Consider the following 19,790-nt stretch of genomic DNA (forward strand, 5'->3'; position numbering starts at 1 on the left):
GCAGATAGACTTTGGATCATTGTGGAGCATGCTGGTGGATCATATGTATATTGATTAGTATATTTATTAATCATACATTATATGGTAATATTAATAACAATATGGCTGCATATTAATAACAAACGTGATCTAATGTGTGGCATTGTGTGGCACTCAAGACATTGCACTTAAGGTAAGTGTAAAGTTCTTGTTCAAAATACCAAATAGTACCTTCTCTGGTACTTGCCAGCATTACAAACACACATTAGTGTTCCCAATAAGTTTTTTTTTCTTCCTCTCTTACTCTTCCTCTCCTTACCTCCTTCTTTCTCTCTTTCTCTGCACAGTGACGAAGACCGTGTGTGCCGAGCAGTGTGACGGTCGCTGTTTTGGACCGTACGTCAGTGACTGCTGTCACCGGGAGTGTGCTGGAGGGTGCTCCGGTCCCAAAGACACTGACTGCTTTGTATGTCACTCCCAATCCCGCACACACAAACACACGCACACGCATGCGCATACACACACACGCAGGCACTCACACACACACACACACACCTGGCACAATTACATCCCTTATCTTGCCTGTCAGACCTTCATCACTATGGCAACAGTGCTCAATCAACCACATTTTTGTCTGCGGAGCCAAGAAAAAAAAAAAACTTGCAAATGTAAGACCACATGTGATATTCTCATCTCGCACCTTTGACCTTCTGTTAGGAGTGAACATACGTGACTGCAGGTCCTCATTCACATTGTGAATAGAGTCTGGTTTTGTCGCAGGAATTACGCCTGTGTAATGGGCTGAATCCTTTGTGTGGAAGGATATCGTTAAAATCGAATTTGCTTACGCAATGTGATGCTCTAAATATATCAAGGCCTGCTGCTTCCTATGATCTTCTCTGAAGTTCTTCATCAGGGTTTTAGCATTAGCGTGAACCTCAGTATCATAGCACTGCCATTGTGGCATGGCGTTATTGCTGTTCTAGCTTAATTACAATTTGTACCCTAAGTGGAAAATGACACTTTCTTTCCAACTGTGCTGTTTTAATTGGAATTTCACTTTTACCCCCTAGATAACATTGTTCTCTGAGATATATTGGTTGGCTCATGATTAACACTGAACAACTGATTGAACTTGACATCTAAAATGAAGAAAAAGTATTTTCTGCTGACTGTCTGGGCTCCAGTATAGTAATGTACCTTGTGGCAAATCAAAAAAGTACAGGCAGAAGAAGCAATGGCTGCTGGGATGTATTATGGGAGAGATCAGAGGATGATATTGTGAATACAACTGGGCAATTCAACTCAGAGATAAAATCAGTTTAAATTTTTTTTTTCTGGAATAGAGAAAAAAGAAAAATGTGAACTGCACTGCCACCTGTACGGAGTGAAAAAAGGCAGTTGACGAGCTAGGCCCTGCCAAACATTTTTTTATTGTCTCTTATGACCTTCCTAAGTGCCTTTTAAATAATTTTGGTTGTGTCCAGAGGCCATGTTTGCAAGGGCAGAGCCCTCCCCATTTACAGAGACCCTGTTTCCACAGGCCTGCACCAACTTCAATGACAGTGGTGCGTGCTTGACCCAGTGCCCCCAGCCCTTCGTCTACAACCCTACCACCTTCCAGCTGGAACACAATCCTGAGGCCAAGTACACCTATGGAGCTTTCTGCGTCAAGATGTGTCCACGTAAGAATGGGCACGCGTGCACGTCCAAGCACCTGCTATTCAAATCCAACACCCTTGAGCATAGGTCCAGAGTCCAGTGTGTAATCTTGTGCCTTCTAGACATAATGTGATCAAGGTTTAAGGCTGTGTGTGTGTGTGTGTGCGCGTGTGCCTTTTGTTGTATTTTCAGATAACTTCGTTGTAGACCACAGCTCCTGCGTTCGTGCCTGTCCCAGCAACAAGATGGAGGTGGAGGAGAACCAGGTCAAGAAGTGTACTGCCTGCACTGACATCTGTCCTAAAGGTACCTCTCAGAGCTGGCACAATACCGCCTCAGATTTATCATAATCCTTTCCCAACACAGCTTCTGTCCTATCGGTGCCTCTATAACCTGCATGAGCCCCATTCATATTACACCATAATCCCACTCCCTTACGCACTGCCTGGACCGGAGGAATCCTTTAGTTTGCTTCCTGGATTTCTGTCTGCTCAAGCCACAACATTATTCTGTAGTACAAGGGCATTTATTTATTTTTATTAATTGGTGAATGGGGGAGGGGGAGGCATCTCCCTCAATATTACAAAACAGGCCAAATAACCCCCCAATAATACAGCAAGATGATGAGAAAAAATTATTTCATATAATAAAATTGGGATTTCATGTTGTGGTTGGGATATACTGATCAGTACTCTGAAGTATTTCCCCTTGTAATTCACCAGAAATTATAATTAAACAGCTGATCTTTTAAAACCTTTATTTTAGCAGGGCATGCCAATAGATTCCGTAATTATCATTATACTGCTTTTAATTGTGCAAATCAGTAACTGAAGTGAAAAACAAAAGGGCAGTTATTGCTTTTTGCTTTTGCATGACCTGATATTTTTTGTATGCCAAGCAAAGGCAGAATACTGTAACTTCCAAATAAGGATCAAAGTTCAACTCAGGTCAGGACAAATATGTATAACAAATCCTGCCAGCAAACTGGCACATCTCCAGTGACCTGCCTACAACTCATTTGACTGGACAAAAATAACTTTAAAGTCTTTTTTTTTCTGTCCTACACTCTCACGCGTTCCCGCCTTTTGCTTTTGTAGGACAGCAATGTCTTGGTAGCTCGTCAGGTTTCTTTCAAGTAAGCCCTTGGGATAATTGTTTTGCTATACAAGATCTCACACATGCCTAGTTAGTTTTCTTCTGGTCTTACAATGGGACTACAACATCCTCCAACTTTTTTTGTAACATTTTATTGTGTCATTTTAGTTCCTCTACCATCATCCTACTGCTGTTCTCTGATCTTTTCTCTGTATTGCAAGAGGGTGCAGTGCACCGTGGTATGCATTTGACTTCCCGTTAATGTAACAATGAACACAGCATAGATCGGATGCTGCACAGTCTAACATCATGCTGGTGCAGCATTGTAAAAACGATGCCATGTTGCAGCTTGCGACGGGATCGGAACGGGCAGCCTGCAGGCGGCTCAGACTGTGGACTCCAGCAACATCGACAAGTTCATCAACTGCACCAAGATCAACGGCAACCTGGTGTTCCTCATCACCGGCATCAAGGGGTGAGAGCTGTAGCTGGCATCCCAGCAGCACTCTGTTGATTAATTAACACTGCTTCTGTCTCAGAGCTCCACTCCATCAGCTGGGAAGCTGCATTCAGTTAGACATGCTGAACCAAAGATCGCCCCAAATTTTATCATTTAAAAATCTTAATTCATATCAAAGTGTGGTATATCGACAGGACTATAAAATAAAGTATTGCCTAAGCTATCAGTTTAGAAAATAAATATGTTAAAAAAAGAAACAGTTATCCCTCATGGACATACATTTGTGAAAATATTGACATGATTATAGAAACAAACTGTAAATTCTGATGTGGCTAAATTATCTGCTCATTGTACCTCAGACTGCTGGCAGATACGCACGTATCATGTATGTTATCAGGGTAATGTCTTAGCAGAAGAGCCTACACTCTGTTTCTTCTGGACGTGTTAAGGGCTGTGTGTGGAGGATACTGCAGATGTTACAGAGTGTCTCGGTGCCTGAGTGTGTCTCACCGCCAGGCTGTTTCAGCCTGTGGGTTAATGGCTTTCACTGCACCTGAATTCCCCAGGGAGAGAGGAGGCTGTTAACGGTGCTTCACATGAGTGTCAGTGTCATCCCCTGCAGCAGAAACAGCCAGTCACTTCCCATTGCTCAGTATACAGGTCACCCAGCACAAGCAGCTGGAAGTTAAGACAAGGGTGGATTTTGTGCTCGTTTTCACTTTCATACTTTTACTCTCTGCTTGTAGTTTATTTTTCATTGTCAGTTGTGAGCTCTCTCCAGGAGATGCTTCTTTAAGCCAATCCTTGTGTCCGCTAGTGTCTTCATACAGCAATTTTAGTGGTTGTTCTCTGCACTTGTACAAATCTAAAGAGACAAATCAATGTGTAGAGCCAAACAAGGAACGCTACAGAATCCTAAACTTCTCTCTCTCTCCCTCTCCCTCTCTCAGGGATGTTTATCATGGTATTGAGGCTCTGGACCCAGAGAAGCTGAATGTGTTCCGCACTGTCAGAGAGATCACAGGTCAGTGATTTTACATTTTCAGTTTACATTTGCTTGTACAACACATATTTAGAAGAGAGAGCCAGGATTGGACTTCACTTCGATAACAAGCTGTGACCACACCTTGATCTGGGCTTCATTTTCTGGACTTGTCTGGACCTTGCATCCCCATAGAGTACACAGAAAGACAGACAGACAGATGCACTATATGACTAAAAGTGTCTGGGCACTCCTTAGTCTGTGGCTGTTTTTCATGGTTTGGGCTAGACCCCATAGTTCCAGTGAAGGCAAATCGTAATAGAATGACATTTCTGTGCTTCCAATTTTTGGCAACAGTTTGGGGAAGGCCCTTTCCTGTTTCAGCATGACAATGCCCCCAGGCACACAGTGAGGTCCATATGAAAATGATTTTGTCAAGATCAGTGTAGAAGAACTTGACAGGCCTGCACAGAGCCCTGATCTCAACCCCATCCAACACCTTTGGGATCAATTGTAAAGCCAACTGTGACTCAGGCCTAATCGCCCAATCAGTGCTTGTCCTCACAAATGCTCTTAGACTGATGGAAGCAAATCCCTGTAGCAATGCTCCATCATCTAGTATAAAGCCTTCCCAGAAGAGTGGAGGTTGTAATAGCAGCAAATGCCCATAATTGTGGATGTTAGGTGTCCACTACTTTGGCCAGGACTGCATGAAAGAGGATAGACTTTGACCATACAGTACCAAAGAACAAATTCAGATAAGAAAAAAGATGAATGCCAAAATGTTTGTGGAAATGTCTGTAAACATAGTTTATGATCAAATCTGAATGTATACGTTTTGTGAATGAGGCCCAATTATATTTGATTTTCTCAACAATTAATTAATGCATCTGATCAACTATGTCACTAAAGTATACCGATTTCAGCTGTGCTAATGAATTTGTCTTTGTAAATAGAGGCTGTTCTCAAGGTCAAAGTGACTTTGAAAATACCTGCTTTAAATTCACTTACAGATCCTTTCTTCCTGTTGTTTTGCCACAGGGTGTTTTATCTAAACTTTTTTATTAAATGGCTCAGCACACTGTGGGTGTGGGACACAGCAAACGGGGCCTGTTTTCATTCTCAGTGTGAACTGTGACCTTGAGAGTGATGGTAACCTCATCCTGACCTCCTTGAAATTCAGTCGCTGCCCTGTTCTGTCCTGCCCCCTCCACCTCTCCCTCTCCCTTAGGCTTCCTGAACATCCAGTCCTGGCCAGAGAATATAACGGATCTCAGTGTCTTCTCAAACTTGGCTACCATAGGAGGGAGGGCCCTTTACAGGTAAGCCTATCAAAAGCAGAGATCTGGGTTGACAAAGGAAAGTGGATCTGATGTATACATATGAAGAATGTGTGAGAGGTTTACAGGCTTGGGGCTGGTAGATATAGAGGACGTTCTACAAGGTATGAATCTAGTGTTTTAATAATACTGCCTTACATTGGCTGTAGGCAAGCATTTAACTATCATGCCAGTTGCAATATACTCAGTAGTTCAATAAGAAAGAATTAGAAAGAAAAAATGATATCTAGAAGCAGACAGACATAGATACAGAATTTCTTATATGAGAGCCTTTGTTGTTGAACTCAGAAAAACAAAACAAAGAAAAGTGTACTTCAGCTTCAGTCCTTCATCAGGGCAATCCTATGAAAGTCAGGGGTCCATGACCAAGGGGCTCCCTACGGCCCTGCGGAAAGCAACGCAGTGCCGCGTTAGCGGGCTCCTAAACGCTCCAGTGCGCAGTCAGACACTACTGCAGACATAAAGCACATGTAGCACCATGCCGTCAAGTACACTGGCCCTGCATACTACAGTACTGTACTATGAAATATTTGGTATTTACAGGACAGCCAATCGGATTTACATTATTTGGAAGGATGAGGTCATTGCCCTGATGAAGCTTTTTTATTTTTTTAAAGAATAAAGACCTTTTTACTTGCATTTATATCCAAGAGCCTCTCTCTGTTTTTTTATTTTCCCCAAGCATCTTGGAAGAATTGTCAGGTAGTGTCAGGCTATGACCTGTTTGACATATCTGGTATAGCCTGGCAGATAAATTGACAACTAGACAGAGGTAAAATGTAGCAGTGAAAGCAATAATTAGCTCAGAGCTGACCCTGACGCTTGGAATCATTTGAGTCCAGAAGACGCTGGAGATTTGGAGAGTCTCTTCAGTCCTGAGTCCATCAGCCAGGATAACTTGTTGAGTCTGTGGTTGTGGTGATCCCTCAAGACCTTCTCTGATTTAAAACGGCCTGCGGTGACTGGCCATGTGAGTCAGACTTGTGTGCGGGCATCCACTGAGGCTGGGAATGGTCTGCTTCTACAGATAGGGCATGGCCTCCTCCTGAGGGGATTGAGAAGGGGAGCTGTTCCATTCTCCCATGTCCAAGACGCATTGAGTTGTTTCACAGAGCACCTCTGATACAGTGAAAGCACCGCATCACTTTGAGTGAAATGCTGTTTCTGATGACCGCTTGGTGTTAACAGATGTTGAATGCTCTGAAGAGTCCCAATGACTGTCATTTTTTAAATGACACTGGGTTTGTATAACAGTGTCGGCCTTAGTTAACTGACTGCTCTGCCTTCCTTCTCTTCTGCCCCCTTTGTTAATATTTTCTTTTCTTGGTTTTCCCACCCATGCCTTTCCCTATTCCCTCCCTCTCTTCACCCCTATTTATTCATTTACTGTATTTGCACTCTGTGTTATTTGTTACCTCCTGTCTTTGTCCCTCCCCATCCCACTCCTGTCTTTTGGCCCTACCCTGTCCCATGTTTTTCATTCCTGAATCGGATGCTTGACCCCATCTTTTTGCTTCTTGCCACACTTGACCTGAACTGTCTTTTTGCTACTGAACCTCCTAACCACCCCCCTTTCTGTGGCCCTCACAGTGGTATCTCCCTCCTGATCCTCAAGCAGCAGTGGATCTCCTCCCTACACCTGCAGTCCCTGAGAGAGATCAGTGCCGGCAACATCTACATCACCAACAACAGCCAGCTGTGCTACTACAACACCATCAACTGGACCAGCCTCTTCCGCACCAACAGCCAGAAGGTCCTGATCCGCAACAACCGCAACCCCAAGGAGTGCAGTGAGTGGCCACACTCTCCTCTCCTCTCCTACGCACACGCACACGCACACGCACACGCACACGCACACGCACACGCACACGCACACGCACACGCACACGCACACGCACACGCACACGCACACGCACACGCACACGCACACGCACACGCACACGCACACGCACTACCCTCAGCCCCAAAGACAATTTGACGTCCATTCATCATTCATTCCTCGGATGGTGCACCTCAGGTAGTGGGCTGTAAGCAATGAGTATGACCTCAGTTCTGCATGAAAACACCCACTTTAAAGGTCAGAGTGGGGCAAAACTAGTTTAGTTGTGATTGGTTAATCTGACTGGTAGCAGGAGATGATGGGACTCATTCTGGTGCCTGAAAATAAGGCATAAATCTCTTCCCCTTTGCTAGCTTGTTGAAGGTATGCATTCATAGATAATCCCTATGTTGTGTACTATTTTTTTCTCTCATGTCCTTTAATTCCAATTAAAAAAAGGTATTTTGTAGGGATGGGAGGTAATTAAAACTGAAAGGGATGAACAACCATATCCTCATATAATTTTGGAGATATAGCTAAATGGGTAAGAACATCAATCTTAAAATATACCTGTTTATATTCCCCATTGTGTAGATAACCCATTTTATTCCATGATATACTGGTTTAGTAGAGACTGTATTAATAAAGGTCTGTGCTCTAATAGAGGCACTGTTTCTCCCCACTGACTCACAGCCCAGGAGCAAATGGTGTGTGACCCACTGTGTTCTGACGGAGGCTGCTGGGGACCTGGAGCTGACCAGTGCCTGTCCTGCCGTTTCTACAGCAGGGGGCGCACCTGTGTGGACTCATGCAACCTCTATGAAGGGTAAGCCTGCCCAACGTACAGCATACCAATGCATCATGACCAGCAGTCTCCATCACAGCAGCGTCACAGACACCCATCAGACCACAGAGAATGCCCATGTGCTCTTTCAATCCTGGATAAACAAGCACACACACACAGCTAGAAGGGGAAGTGCCTTGAAAAGTGCAGAAGTGTTTTTCATGTGTTATTAGAGTGTGTTGGCCAGCATGCATCATCCTGCATTGCACTCTGCACAGTAACCAGAACTCATTAAATAACCCAGCAAAATGGACCTCTGAATTCAGAACGTGGGAGGAACTCTTTTTTCCACTTTTATCTTTTTATGAAACTTTTAAAATTGGAGTATTTTCCGTGAGCTGGGAAAAGGATCCATGCAGACCTCCAATTGGCACAGACCCTCAGATGGAGTCAGGCCCTCCTCGTCGATGGGGGGCATCGACCACCCCAGTGTGACCCCGGTTCGGAGACGTGCTCATGACAAACAGAGCCTGCGGCGTGTTCCCACCTGCTGGTGGTGCTGTGGGCCTCGACCCCGCTTCCAAGCGCATACTAATGGGGACAGGATGGGGCTCCAGGAGCGGCTTGTCATGTTGCCAGTTGCTGCTTGCAGATAAATTGCCATGTAGTCATGATACAGCCCGGTGTATTGATATTGAAGATTATTTCTTTGCCTTTCGTTTTCACTGGGTACCATCATTTATTTTTGCCAGATGTGGTGTGTTATGACTACATTTATTTATTTATTCATTATATTGGAAGAAAACCAATTAATGGGAATGAAACAAAAAAATGGCTTCTTGTTGTTTTGTTTTTGGCTATTCGTTTATGATTTTTATAAATGATACTGGCACAGTGCCACGAACGCAGACTTGAAACAAGATGGGATATAAGAAGCCACCAGCAAAGCCAAGCAGCTTGAATCGAAATGACAAATGTTCCACTGCCCAAGGGCAAAGCAAATTCTTCTGTTTTCTCACATTAAAAAGTAAGAAATCAAGGCTTTATTTATTTTGCTGTCTGTTTGGTATTGTTTACTCGAGTATGTATAATGGCTGACTGGAATTTAAGCTTTTTTCTTCTTTTTTATGAAATATGACATACATGCATTGCAATTTCAAAGGCTTATTCAGTTCATCCCCTGATCCATGTGTAAACATAATATGTTGTACATAAAATTTACATAGATTTTGCTGCATATCCCAACATATCCCAAGATTACTGCAAACTGTGGCCCTGACCAGGAACAAGCGGGTTAGATAATGGATGGATGGATGGATGAATGGATGGAAGACTTACTGCATGTCCTGTATGAAAATAACTTTGTTTCTTCTTTTACAAGTATGCTAGATTGAAATTCTCACCTTGAAACTTAAACCCATGTTGCGGTTACTGTCTGTATCTACAGGATGCATTTGTGTTTGGTCGCTGGCCATTGAACTCTTGCTGAAGACCAGGTCCCTCCCACTCAGTGCAAAAATTTTACACTTGTGATCCTTGCATGATCAACACACCTGTTCACACCTCAGCTGTAGATGCCTGATACATAAGACTGTGTTGGTATATCAGACTGTTATAGGACCAACCAGCGGCATGCACAACCTCTGCAAGTCAGTGGTAACTGACGCTGTTCCTGGAGATATTCACTCTTCACTCTAAAGAAATGCACACATCATTCAACAGCTGGAGATCTTGTTGAGCCGCTAATTCATAGTGCGGCAAATTGGGGTTGAACTGAAAACCTACAGGATGGTAGATCTCCAGGAACAGAGTTGTTTACCACTGCTCTAAGGGACAGGAGTGAAAAATGAAAAAAGTTCACCAGAAGTGTATGCACCAACATGGGGCCCCTCCTGCTATGGGGGGTGGACATGCATTAGGTCACACACAGTCACACTCACACACACACACACACACACACACCTGTATCTCAGTGGCATGCACAGACTTTTTTAAAGGCATTTTAAAATTTTGCCTTTCATTATGTTTTCATTTTTCCTCATTTCAGTAGCATTGCTGTGTAGCATCTATGGGCTCACCTATGGCATCACATACTCTGTAATAAAACAAAAACCTGAAAACAAATGTATTTCCTTGAATATGGTCAATAAGATATGCCGTACCCAAACACAATTTGTATCCAAATCAAAATTGATTGAAAGTAATGACATAGATGTCTGCTAAATGAAAACAATCATTAAGATACTTCTAAAAGGGCAGCACCTAATCCACCTACACTTGCTACAGGCACGCAAATGTAAACAGATAACACGTACACATACGCACTCACGCAAGCACTCACACACAAACACACTTGGGTGTTAGCCTGGCTGATGCACAGACTGACGTTGCACACCTCAACTCAGCACATCAGCCAAGCTATTAGGGTGCCGTATACGGTTCCCTAGAAGTGCCCCTCTGGTGCCCGTATGGTACAAAAAACACACTTGGGTGTTAGCCTGGCTGATGCACAGACTGACGTTGCACACCTCAACTCAGCACATCAGCCAAGCTATTAGGGTGCCGTATACGGTTCCCTAGAAGTGCCCCTCTGGTGCCCGTATGGTACAAAAAACACACTTGGGTGTTAGCCTGGCTGATGCACAGACTGACGTTGCACACCTCAACTCAGCACATCAGCCAAGCTATTAGGGTGCCGTATACGGTTCCCTAGAAGTGCCCCTCTGGTGCCCGTATGGTACAAAAAACACACTTAGTTTTTGCCCGTCTGGTGTGACATTAGGGCCAAAATGTAGCATTGAAGTGTCCTTTTATGGCACGGAGCTACCATAGTTAAATAAAGGTTGAAAAAAGCAAGGGCACTTCGGCACTCCACAAAAAGGGCAAAAGGGCCCCCCCAGCCCAACCACACCACTGGGCCCAAACCCACATGCACCCCCTCTCAGAACCTTCAAACTATCCTCAGCCTCACTCACTGCTTTCAACTCAAATCAACCAGGACACTCTGGCCTTCTGAATAAACACTCTGTCTGTGTTTGGAGCTCATTCATTTATCCTTTTATAAGCAAAACAAAAGCCTTCTTCCTGGGATGTGGGGTGTTAATTAACTCAACCAGATCAGTAGCCTCATGGATAAAGTTTTTACTCACTGGTCTTTGATCAGCTGTTGAGAGCAGGAATTACCTTGGCACTGTGGTGTCTGATTGGATGATTTAGTAGAGACAGTATACATTTTTGCCTGGTAGGTTTTTGTTTGTTTTTTGTATGTTTGTTTGCTTGTTTTCATGAAACTAATGTGAGGGTGTCAACTAGCCATTCGCACGTGGAGTTATTCTTGGATGGCATGCAAGGTATTGGGTTGATCTCCACATACAGAAAGAGGACTGCCTGTGTTTATGTATTTCTGTGTATATACATGCATTTACCTTCATTTGCATCAGAAGTGACAGACTCACATTAAGACACACTACATGCCAGTGTTTCAATAATATGTTAGAGTAACAATGAACTGTTGTCCATTGCTAATTGGTAGGTGGCCAGTTCATTCCAATCTTGCTGGAAACATTCTCCTTGGGATTTCTGAGCATGCCGGGTTCAGAAATAAAAGCAATTTATTTTTGTGATTAGATTTTTCTAAATTGATACAGGGAATTCACAAACAAGCAATTACACACACTAATTTACAACAATCTTTCAGCTAATTTGCTACTGTGGAGCCCCTGAAGTTTAGCCTTAAAGAATAATCTTACAAAAAAGTATTTTGACTACATTTTATTATTTTGAAGACATTTTTCAGTTAACGTCTTATTTTGCAGACAAGCCCTTCGGTGCTTTATTTATAGATTTTCTATTGTCCATGTTCTGTCTGCTTTCATTGTGTAATTAGTGTTCATTAGTAATACAACGATACGGATGTTGCAGTTATTGCAGTTTCCACCAAAATTTTTTTTTTTTTTTTTTAACCTTTAATTCCCAGCTGATGTAAAATTCTGAAAAGATGACAGTAGGGCTCATCACAAAAAACAATTTGCTATGTTTGAATGAATAACTTGGATAATTAACCAATAATCGGAAGACTTGTTTTGTCCTTATTTTTGTTGAAAGGCATATTGTCCATCCAAAATGCCCCTTAAATTAAAAATGTTTTAAGCATTTGAAACATGTACAGTGATACTTAGGATTTATTTATACATTTCATTTCATTTTCTCTGCTTGAAAGTGTTCAGTTTAGTTCAGTCCCAAGTCATTTTTTATTTTAAAAGTCCATTATTTGTAAACAGCAGGCACTCTCATATGTTGGTCTGCAGTACCAACCAGCTTCTCCTCCCCTTTGTTCGCATAGTCGTACTACTACTATACATCAGCACTTTCATTTTGTTATTCTACGTCACTTGTCAACCATCAAGATGGTAATTGACCACCGTTGCTAGGTATGCAGCTCTCAATCTTCAAGGTCTGTCCACCTTCTAAGACGGTCACTGTTAGCAATGGGAGACTGAAGCTTCATCACTCCTGTTCTGAAGCAGCTACAAAGTTCTCTCAATTGACTGTCCTCAGCTAAACATCATGAAGATTTCAATGAGTCAATGCTCACTTAGGAAATATAGGAAATATTTTTATTACTTCAAATATGACATTTTTTTGTCATGGCCTTCATCAGAATATTTTCTGTATTTCATTAGCATGAGCGTTGCGCCTTTTTCTGCACTTTCTGAAATTAGAGTAGCATCTCATCTCTTGCTGCTTAAGCTCAGAATTCAAACTCTTAAAATGATAACGTACAACAGCAGAAGCCATTGTGGGGTTCATGAAGCCACACACTGTTTTTTTTTTCCATCCAGATATTTGTCCATTTCCAAGGAGATTTTGTGTTTAATAACATTGTTTTATTCTTAACTTGTACATTAATGCATTTGGACAGATGCTACAGATGCTAAGTTAAAGTAGTAATGATGTCCACCACTAGAACAGAGTAGACAGCAACAATATAAAACATTACCTGTGTAAAACAGATCAGAAATATTAAGTATTTTGTGAGGCACAGATTGAAGGATAAGCCAGAAATTCTTCCTCCCATTCTCTATAATCATGATTATGTGAGTTGCCTGTCAAACACCCAGACATAAAAAGGCTGCTAATATTCATATAATTATGAAAGTAGCAATCTTTTCTGAATCAGAGCTATGCGTCCCTCCCAGCTCTCCTCCTGGTCTCCCCAAGCATCTTTATGTATTTTATCCATTTAAGTCTCATTTTATTAAAGTCCTCAGATTTTAAAGACCTTTATACCTGTTTCAGTAACTCCCCCACCATCCCCTCCTCTCAACCCGCACTCGCCACCACCTTACAGAGAGCCGAATGAGTTATACTGCTTTCCCCTGCAGCACAAATGACCAGTCACTTCCCATTACCCAGTACACAGGTCACCCACAAGAAGCTGGAAATGAAGACACAGATATTGATTTTTCTTGCTCTCTCTCTCTCTCTCTCCCTCTCCCTCAATTCACTTCTAGCTTCCTTTATTGGCATGACAGCTTCACAGTCATGTTGCCTTAATTTGAAATGAAAAATAAATGGAAAACAAAAAAAAATGAGGAAACCACATTAAAATAAGAGTGGAACATCAATGAGCCTTCTTTTATGTATTCATTGAGATCGCATGGTAAATGTCTCTCACTCCCTCTACCTCTGTGTTTTAGGGATATTCGTGAGTTTGCTAACGGGTCTGTCTGCCTGGAATGTGACCCTCAGTGTGAGAAGGCAGAGGATGACACGTTGACATGCCATGGCCTGGTAGGTTTCCCTGAGAACTGGAACAGCATATACACCTTCCCTCACCACATGGATCGCCAACCCTGGTTCTAGAAAACCACGGGCACTGCCGGTGTTGTTTTCATCTTAAAATCATCAACCAATTCAGACTCCAAAAAAACATGTGGTCTGAGTTAATATTGTTAAATGCATACATACAGGTATACACCAGTATAACATCAACAGTAAGAGTCAGTTCTGCATTAGTCTCAACCCTTTTAACCCACTCAGTAAAAAATGGTAAAACTCTAAAAAAAAAATATAAAAAAATAAAAAAATTAATATGGGGGAAGGCTATTCCCAACTGCTTTTGTATTTTCTTTTTTAACCACAAAGAGCTGGAGTTTCAGCCATTGTGATTATTGGCACTATGCTGCTTGAACAGTTGTGAGGTCTTGGGTGATATGTGCCTCAAAGTGGTTGAGAAAAATGATGTGTTCTGATGCCAGCTGTCACTGCTGACTTGGTGACTGGACACCTCTTTTGAAACAAAATAAGCAGTACCTGAGAAGAAGAAGAAATGCTTGTGATCAAGTGTGTGAAGCAGGGTTGTGTGTGTTTGTGTAGACACATTTGGGTGTATGGGCTTCCTCTTTGACCTCATTCAACTCTTTGTTTCTCTGTTGCTCCCTTACTAAAGGATGTGTGTACTGTTGGAATGGCCACAGTCAGAGTCTTGCTTCTACCCCAGTCTAGACAAGTGAATAAAAAAATAGGACTAAACGGGTGGTGAGAGTTCACTTGTAAGCAGAGAGACCGCGCCCGGTCTCAGGCAATCCGTCTCAACCCACAACACTGTTATCCAATCAGTAAGGACCATGCTCTCTAAACTGCTCTGTGTAGTGGTTTTTTGAGACAGTCTGAAGTAAGCATGCTGAAGGCTTTGAGTTTTGGGACACAATGAGCTCATTGTTATTAAGGGATATTAGCTCAGGCAGTGCTTGATGCTCTTGGCAGGCTTCTGACAGCACGTTGGCTGGCTCTCAGCGAGAACAGACTGGAATCCACAATGGTGAAGAGTTTATATAATTTTTTACACCTAGACAGCAGTTTACATGACAGAAGAGGTCTGGCACCCATTTTGGCCCTTTCCCAGGGAGCCAAAATGGCAGCCTCCACCCACTTTACTATGGCCCATGTGTAATCCTTCTAAAATAATAAATCTTTCTGAAATGTCTGCATGCATTTACCATCAGGAAATGGCTGGCCAGCTGGTTAAACTGTGAACACTGCCTCTGTCACAATTAGTTACAATCCATGTCCCTTTATACTGTCCATAAAGACCTTGGTGACCTTGAACCATCTATATAAGTGAAGTAATAGATGGGACATTAGCTCTGCAAATTGTATTTCCTTCTAAAAAATAATTCTCATTACAATATAATTTACCTTGAAATTAGAATGTCTTAAATTTTTTCCAGATTCCTCCCCCCCCCCCCCCCCCCCCCCCAACATACCTGATTATTGTTTATTTATTTTTCCCATCTGAAGTTTTAGCGTTTTTTTTTTTAAATTTTATTATTATTTTATAAAGAGACATCTATAGTGGCTTCCATACAGTAGCAAAGCACTGCTGTTTTTTATATTATGGTGGGTAATCTAATCATAAAACCAGTATTTATTTATTTTGATATTTTATTTATTTATGCCATGCAGTAGCACAGAGTAGCTGAGGAAGGATGTATTGTAGAAACACCAGTAGAGAGTCCTTCCTGTGGCACCTGGTGTCCCACAGGAGATTGAGTTTGGGTGTCCCGTCCTGCTAGCTTGGGCCAAGGAGGAACTGAATTTCGCCACAGAACCTGATCTGATTTTGCTCATTCTGGTCTGACCATATGCTCCAGTGATGCTTTTCCCTCACACAGATGGACTGTCAATTTCCCTGCTAATTGATTTACTGCCTTTGTCAAAGATACAGATGCTAGGTTGATATGAATAAATATTACTGAATGGAATGGCAAGCTCTTTTTTATTCTTTTTGTTTCAAATATGTTTTTCCCATAAGTGTTCTGAAAAATGGCTCCATGCTGAAGATGCTCATTCTGTCCCAGACATCATTAGTGTTTGATAGAAATATAACCTCCAAGGTTGGGCTGAACTTGAAATATGATCAAAGACCGGCCCCTGAATCTGTAAGTGGTGTCTCTAAAATATGAATTGGGGTATATTTTAAAAGGAGAGATGTGGACAGTGGTATATTTTTCAGAGTAAAAATGTGAAAAGTGGCAAATTTTTAAGATGAGTCTGTGAGAAGCTCATGATGAGATTGCCATTCTTGCAACATTTTTACGAGGGTCCGTTAGACCCCTATTTGTGGGATCTGACACTTGTATAAATAAACTTTATGACTGCAGTATGGGAGTTTTGTGACTATGAGGTGACGGGGTTCACTTTTGTCAGTAAAGGGCAGGGAGGCATGCTCAGCCAGACTGGATTGTGAAGCGTGAGGTCAGCTCCTGCTGTATTTTGGGTACTGCCCTTGTGGAAGGGACAGGAAGTCCTGTCCTCTCATATCCGTGGATGAGGCTATTCATCATCATCCGAAATGCACAAATCTTTGCCAGCCTCTGAGTGAAATTGGCACATCATGAAGAAGTAGTCGCTGCAGACAAAATGCGCGCTCACTCAACCTTCATCACTGAACACTATTAACCCTGTTTCTCCACCATTTGTGTTTGACTGTGTATCCGTCTGTCTTGGCAATCTGTAAATGTTTGAATGTGTGTGGCTGATATCAGTTGGTCTTTGTTTGGCCACCAGTGTTCATGCTCATGGGTAGCACAGTCTGTACATTTCCAACTTCACTTTTATCCTGCATTATCCTCTGCACTAAGGGCTATGGGTAATAATGGCCTGTTTTTTCATGTTTCTCCCTCTTCCTCGCTCTTTCTGATTGTGTGACAGGGCCCTGATCACTGTGTGAAGTGCCTGCATTTCAAAGACGGGCCCAACTGTGTGGAGAAGTGTCCAGATGGCCTGCAGGGGGCACACAGCTTCATCTTCAAATATGCTGAAGCCAATAAGGAATGCCACCCCTGCCACTCTAACTGCACCCAGGGGTAAGAGAGAGAGAGAGAGAGAGAGAGAGAGAGAGAGAGAGTGTGCGCGCGCGCATTAGATGCAGTTAGTTTATGATTAAGTGAATGAGTGATGTGAGTGTGTGTTCTATGGATGGCATGTTATACTGCTGGACCTGTTTGCCAGTCTATTTTCTTCCACTAGCAGGGTACCCTTAGATGCATTACCCTTAGATGTGTTGCATTTGCTGTGAAGGCAATATCCCCTCTCCGTCCTCTTTCTGTAGGATTCTGTAGGAGCAATACTGCAGTCTTGTGAGAGAGAAAGTAGAGTCAACTAGAGGTCAGGATTAGACAAACACTGTTCTATACAGCTGGCCCCAATAACAGATTGCTCAGATCTTTACTATTATTTTTTATTTGCTGAATTGCTCCAGCACTGCCCTGCTTCAGTGCAAATATAATGCAGTTTACCCTTACCTCACCTCCATTCTGGCTCTGATGTTGAAAATACGCTGTCCTGTTCTGGTCTTCCTCTGGAGCGCATCAAAGTCACAGGTCCATACAGTCAGGTATCCAGGTTGTGGAAGCCTCCCGCAGTGAATAGACGACAAAAACAAAAAATAAATAAAAAATTTAAAAAAAGAGAGATGGAGTTCACTCATGGACAGAGGAGGGAGAGGAGGTAGTGTGGGTTTGAGATAATATTGGGTTCCCTCTCATCTCTCCTCTGTCATCAAAAAACGTACTGTACCTTTAATCCTCTCGGGACACACCCTTCGAGTCCTTTCATATCCACGGCAACCATGGTCACCAGCGGTTCTGATTCTGTGTCTCATGCTCTGTGATAACAAGACTCCATTGAGAAATGTCTGCATCTAGGACCCTGACAAACGGAGGCAAGGTTTCAATGACCCCTCAGTACTCTCATAGACCATGTGTGGCTCAGTCTGTGTGTGCTAGCATTTGAATGTGTTTATGTGACTATTGCTTGCTTGTTGAAAGGACAGAAAGCAGGCTCATGTATTTTGCTTTAATCAGAAATGGAAACAGGTGGGGGGGGTTGGAACCCCCCCCCCCCCCTTATGGGAGGATTCTCCCGTGACTCGAGAGCGAGCCGCCCTGCGGACTGCGCTGCACGACTCACCGCTTATTGTTTGTTTTTAATACATGTCTCCTCCCTTCCTCTCAGGTGCACCGGACCCAGGATCCAAGATTGTCTGGGGATGATGGACAGGTATTCTCTTCCAAACCATACCCCATTTTTACTCTCCTTCCTCGTAGCAGGGAGTGTGCTTTTGGCTGCTTTTGATTGGTCAGCTTTCCTTTTTCATGTAGATCTACACAGGAAATGTGTGTATTGGCAGCACAGTCAAACTATGTAGTTCTGCTATATGTTCTGCTAAACACCTCCTGGGCAGTTGGGGCAGCGGATTGGTCCTGGTGGAGTGTTAGGAATTGCTATTGGCCAGGTAGGGATCAGAGGATACATGGTATCAACCAGAAATAGCCTTCCCTTTTCTCTTTATCTGGGTGCAAGTAGCATGTTGAACTACCTCTTATGTCATGTTTCACTGCCATTTTTACATGCAAGATCAATATATTGCACTTCATTTCAAATGAAATCAGCACGCTTGTGCACGCGTGCGTGCATGCATGCACACACACACACACACACACACACACACACGTGCCCTCCAAATGTCTTGGTATTGTAGATGAGGATGAGCAATTCTGTATAACCCAGACAACACAAGCTTTATTGTAATAGCGTAAATGGGAAAATTATAGTCTTCTGTACTAATACAATTGGCCAGAGAAAAAGCTTATTTTAACAAGTACCGTTTTTATTTCCCAAATCATACTTATCAAAATTATTTGTACTCCTGTTTTCAGTACTTTTTGCAGCCTCCCTTTATAAAGGTAACATTACTGAATCTTCTACAGTCTTTTATGAGATTGGTAAACATATTGGAAGCAATTTTGTATAATTTCTCAGTAGTGTTCTGACATCCTTCAGGTACTTTGGACTTCAGATACTTATGGATTGCCCTCTTCATTTCAAAATTCAATAAACTCATTTTCCATAAAATTCACATCTTGTGATTGACATCGCCATTTCAAAGCAGTAATTTATGGTCAATTAACTATTTTTTTTTTGCTTCTGATTGCTTTTAGGTATTCTTTGGATTGTAGAGCAACAAAGGCAATTCAAAATAATCAAATCATAAACATGTAGCATAATAATAGTAATAGGATTGCATACACAAATGCCTGTAATAGGATTGCACAACAGCACAGCAGCCTGGTTTAGAAGAATTTAAATACAGATTTTGGTGTTGAGGTAGATTCAGACAGCAAGACAACGGAAGAAAAATCTAGTCTTCATTACTAAAGCGCAGAAGCCAGGCTTAATTTTTATACTTCCAATTAATATACAGATTCATTGAATTTAAATCTGTATCATTTCAGATCTCTCTAATTTATTCATAATGGACTCTTTTTTTGTTGCATTGTCCACATCCCTCTCCTTCTGATGTCTATCACTCCATGGGCTCTGGCGCTCAGTAAATTCCAGACGCTTCGCTGTCAGTCAGGGATCGATGGTGTAAAAGGCCACACTGTTCTGCTTGTGTGGACAGGCCAACGGCGCTGAGAGAGGGAGCTGCTTCTCTCTTTTACTCCCTGCCGTGGTGCTGGCCTAGCCTGAGTCTCGGGGAGCTGCGGGCCAAACATTCGTTTTTAGTTTAGTTTTTTGTTATTTTGCCATTGTTGGAGTGGACCCCTGCTGTTTCACTGTTATGCTCATGCTGTGTTGAATCCTCATTGGGATGGTCTGCT

General features: G+C 42.5%; 1 protein-coding gene across 2 annotated transcripts in view; it reads left to right on the plus strand.

Annotated features, from left to right (window-relative positions):
• LOC118214654 (receptor tyrosine-protein kinase erbB-4-like) overlaps positions 1-19,790 on the plus strand; it is a 202,409-nt gene that overhangs the window by 138,501 nt on the left and 44,118 nt on the right. For both annotated transcript variants that reach the window (XM_035394785.1, XM_035394786.1), the window contains exons 6-16: positions 327-445; positions 1,523-1,664; positions 1,834-1,947; positions 3,085-3,211; positions 4,147-4,220; positions 5,410-5,500; positions 7,109-7,308; positions 8,031-8,163; positions 13,821-13,914; positions 16,837-16,991; positions 18,142-18,186. In XM_035394785.1, coding sequence (XP_035250676.1) covers positions 327-445; positions 1,523-1,664; positions 1,834-1,947; positions 3,085-3,211; positions 4,147-4,220; positions 5,410-5,500; positions 7,109-7,308; positions 8,031-8,163; positions 13,821-13,914; positions 16,837-16,991; positions 18,142-18,186 — 1,294 coding nt within the window. The remainder of the gene's footprint in view (positions 1-326; positions 446-1,522; positions 1,665-1,833; positions 1,948-3,084; positions 3,212-4,146; positions 4,221-5,409; positions 5,501-7,108; positions 7,309-8,030; positions 8,164-13,820; positions 13,915-16,836; positions 16,992-18,141; positions 18,187-19,790) is intronic.

The sequence above is a fragment of the Anguilla anguilla genome, chromosome 15 (genome assembly GCF_013347855.1).
Source record: "Anguilla anguilla isolate fAngAng1 chromosome 15, fAngAng1.pri, whole genome shotgun sequence".
Classification (NCBI taxonomy): Eukaryota; Metazoa; Chordata; class Actinopteri; order Anguilliformes; family Anguillidae; genus Anguilla; species Anguilla anguilla.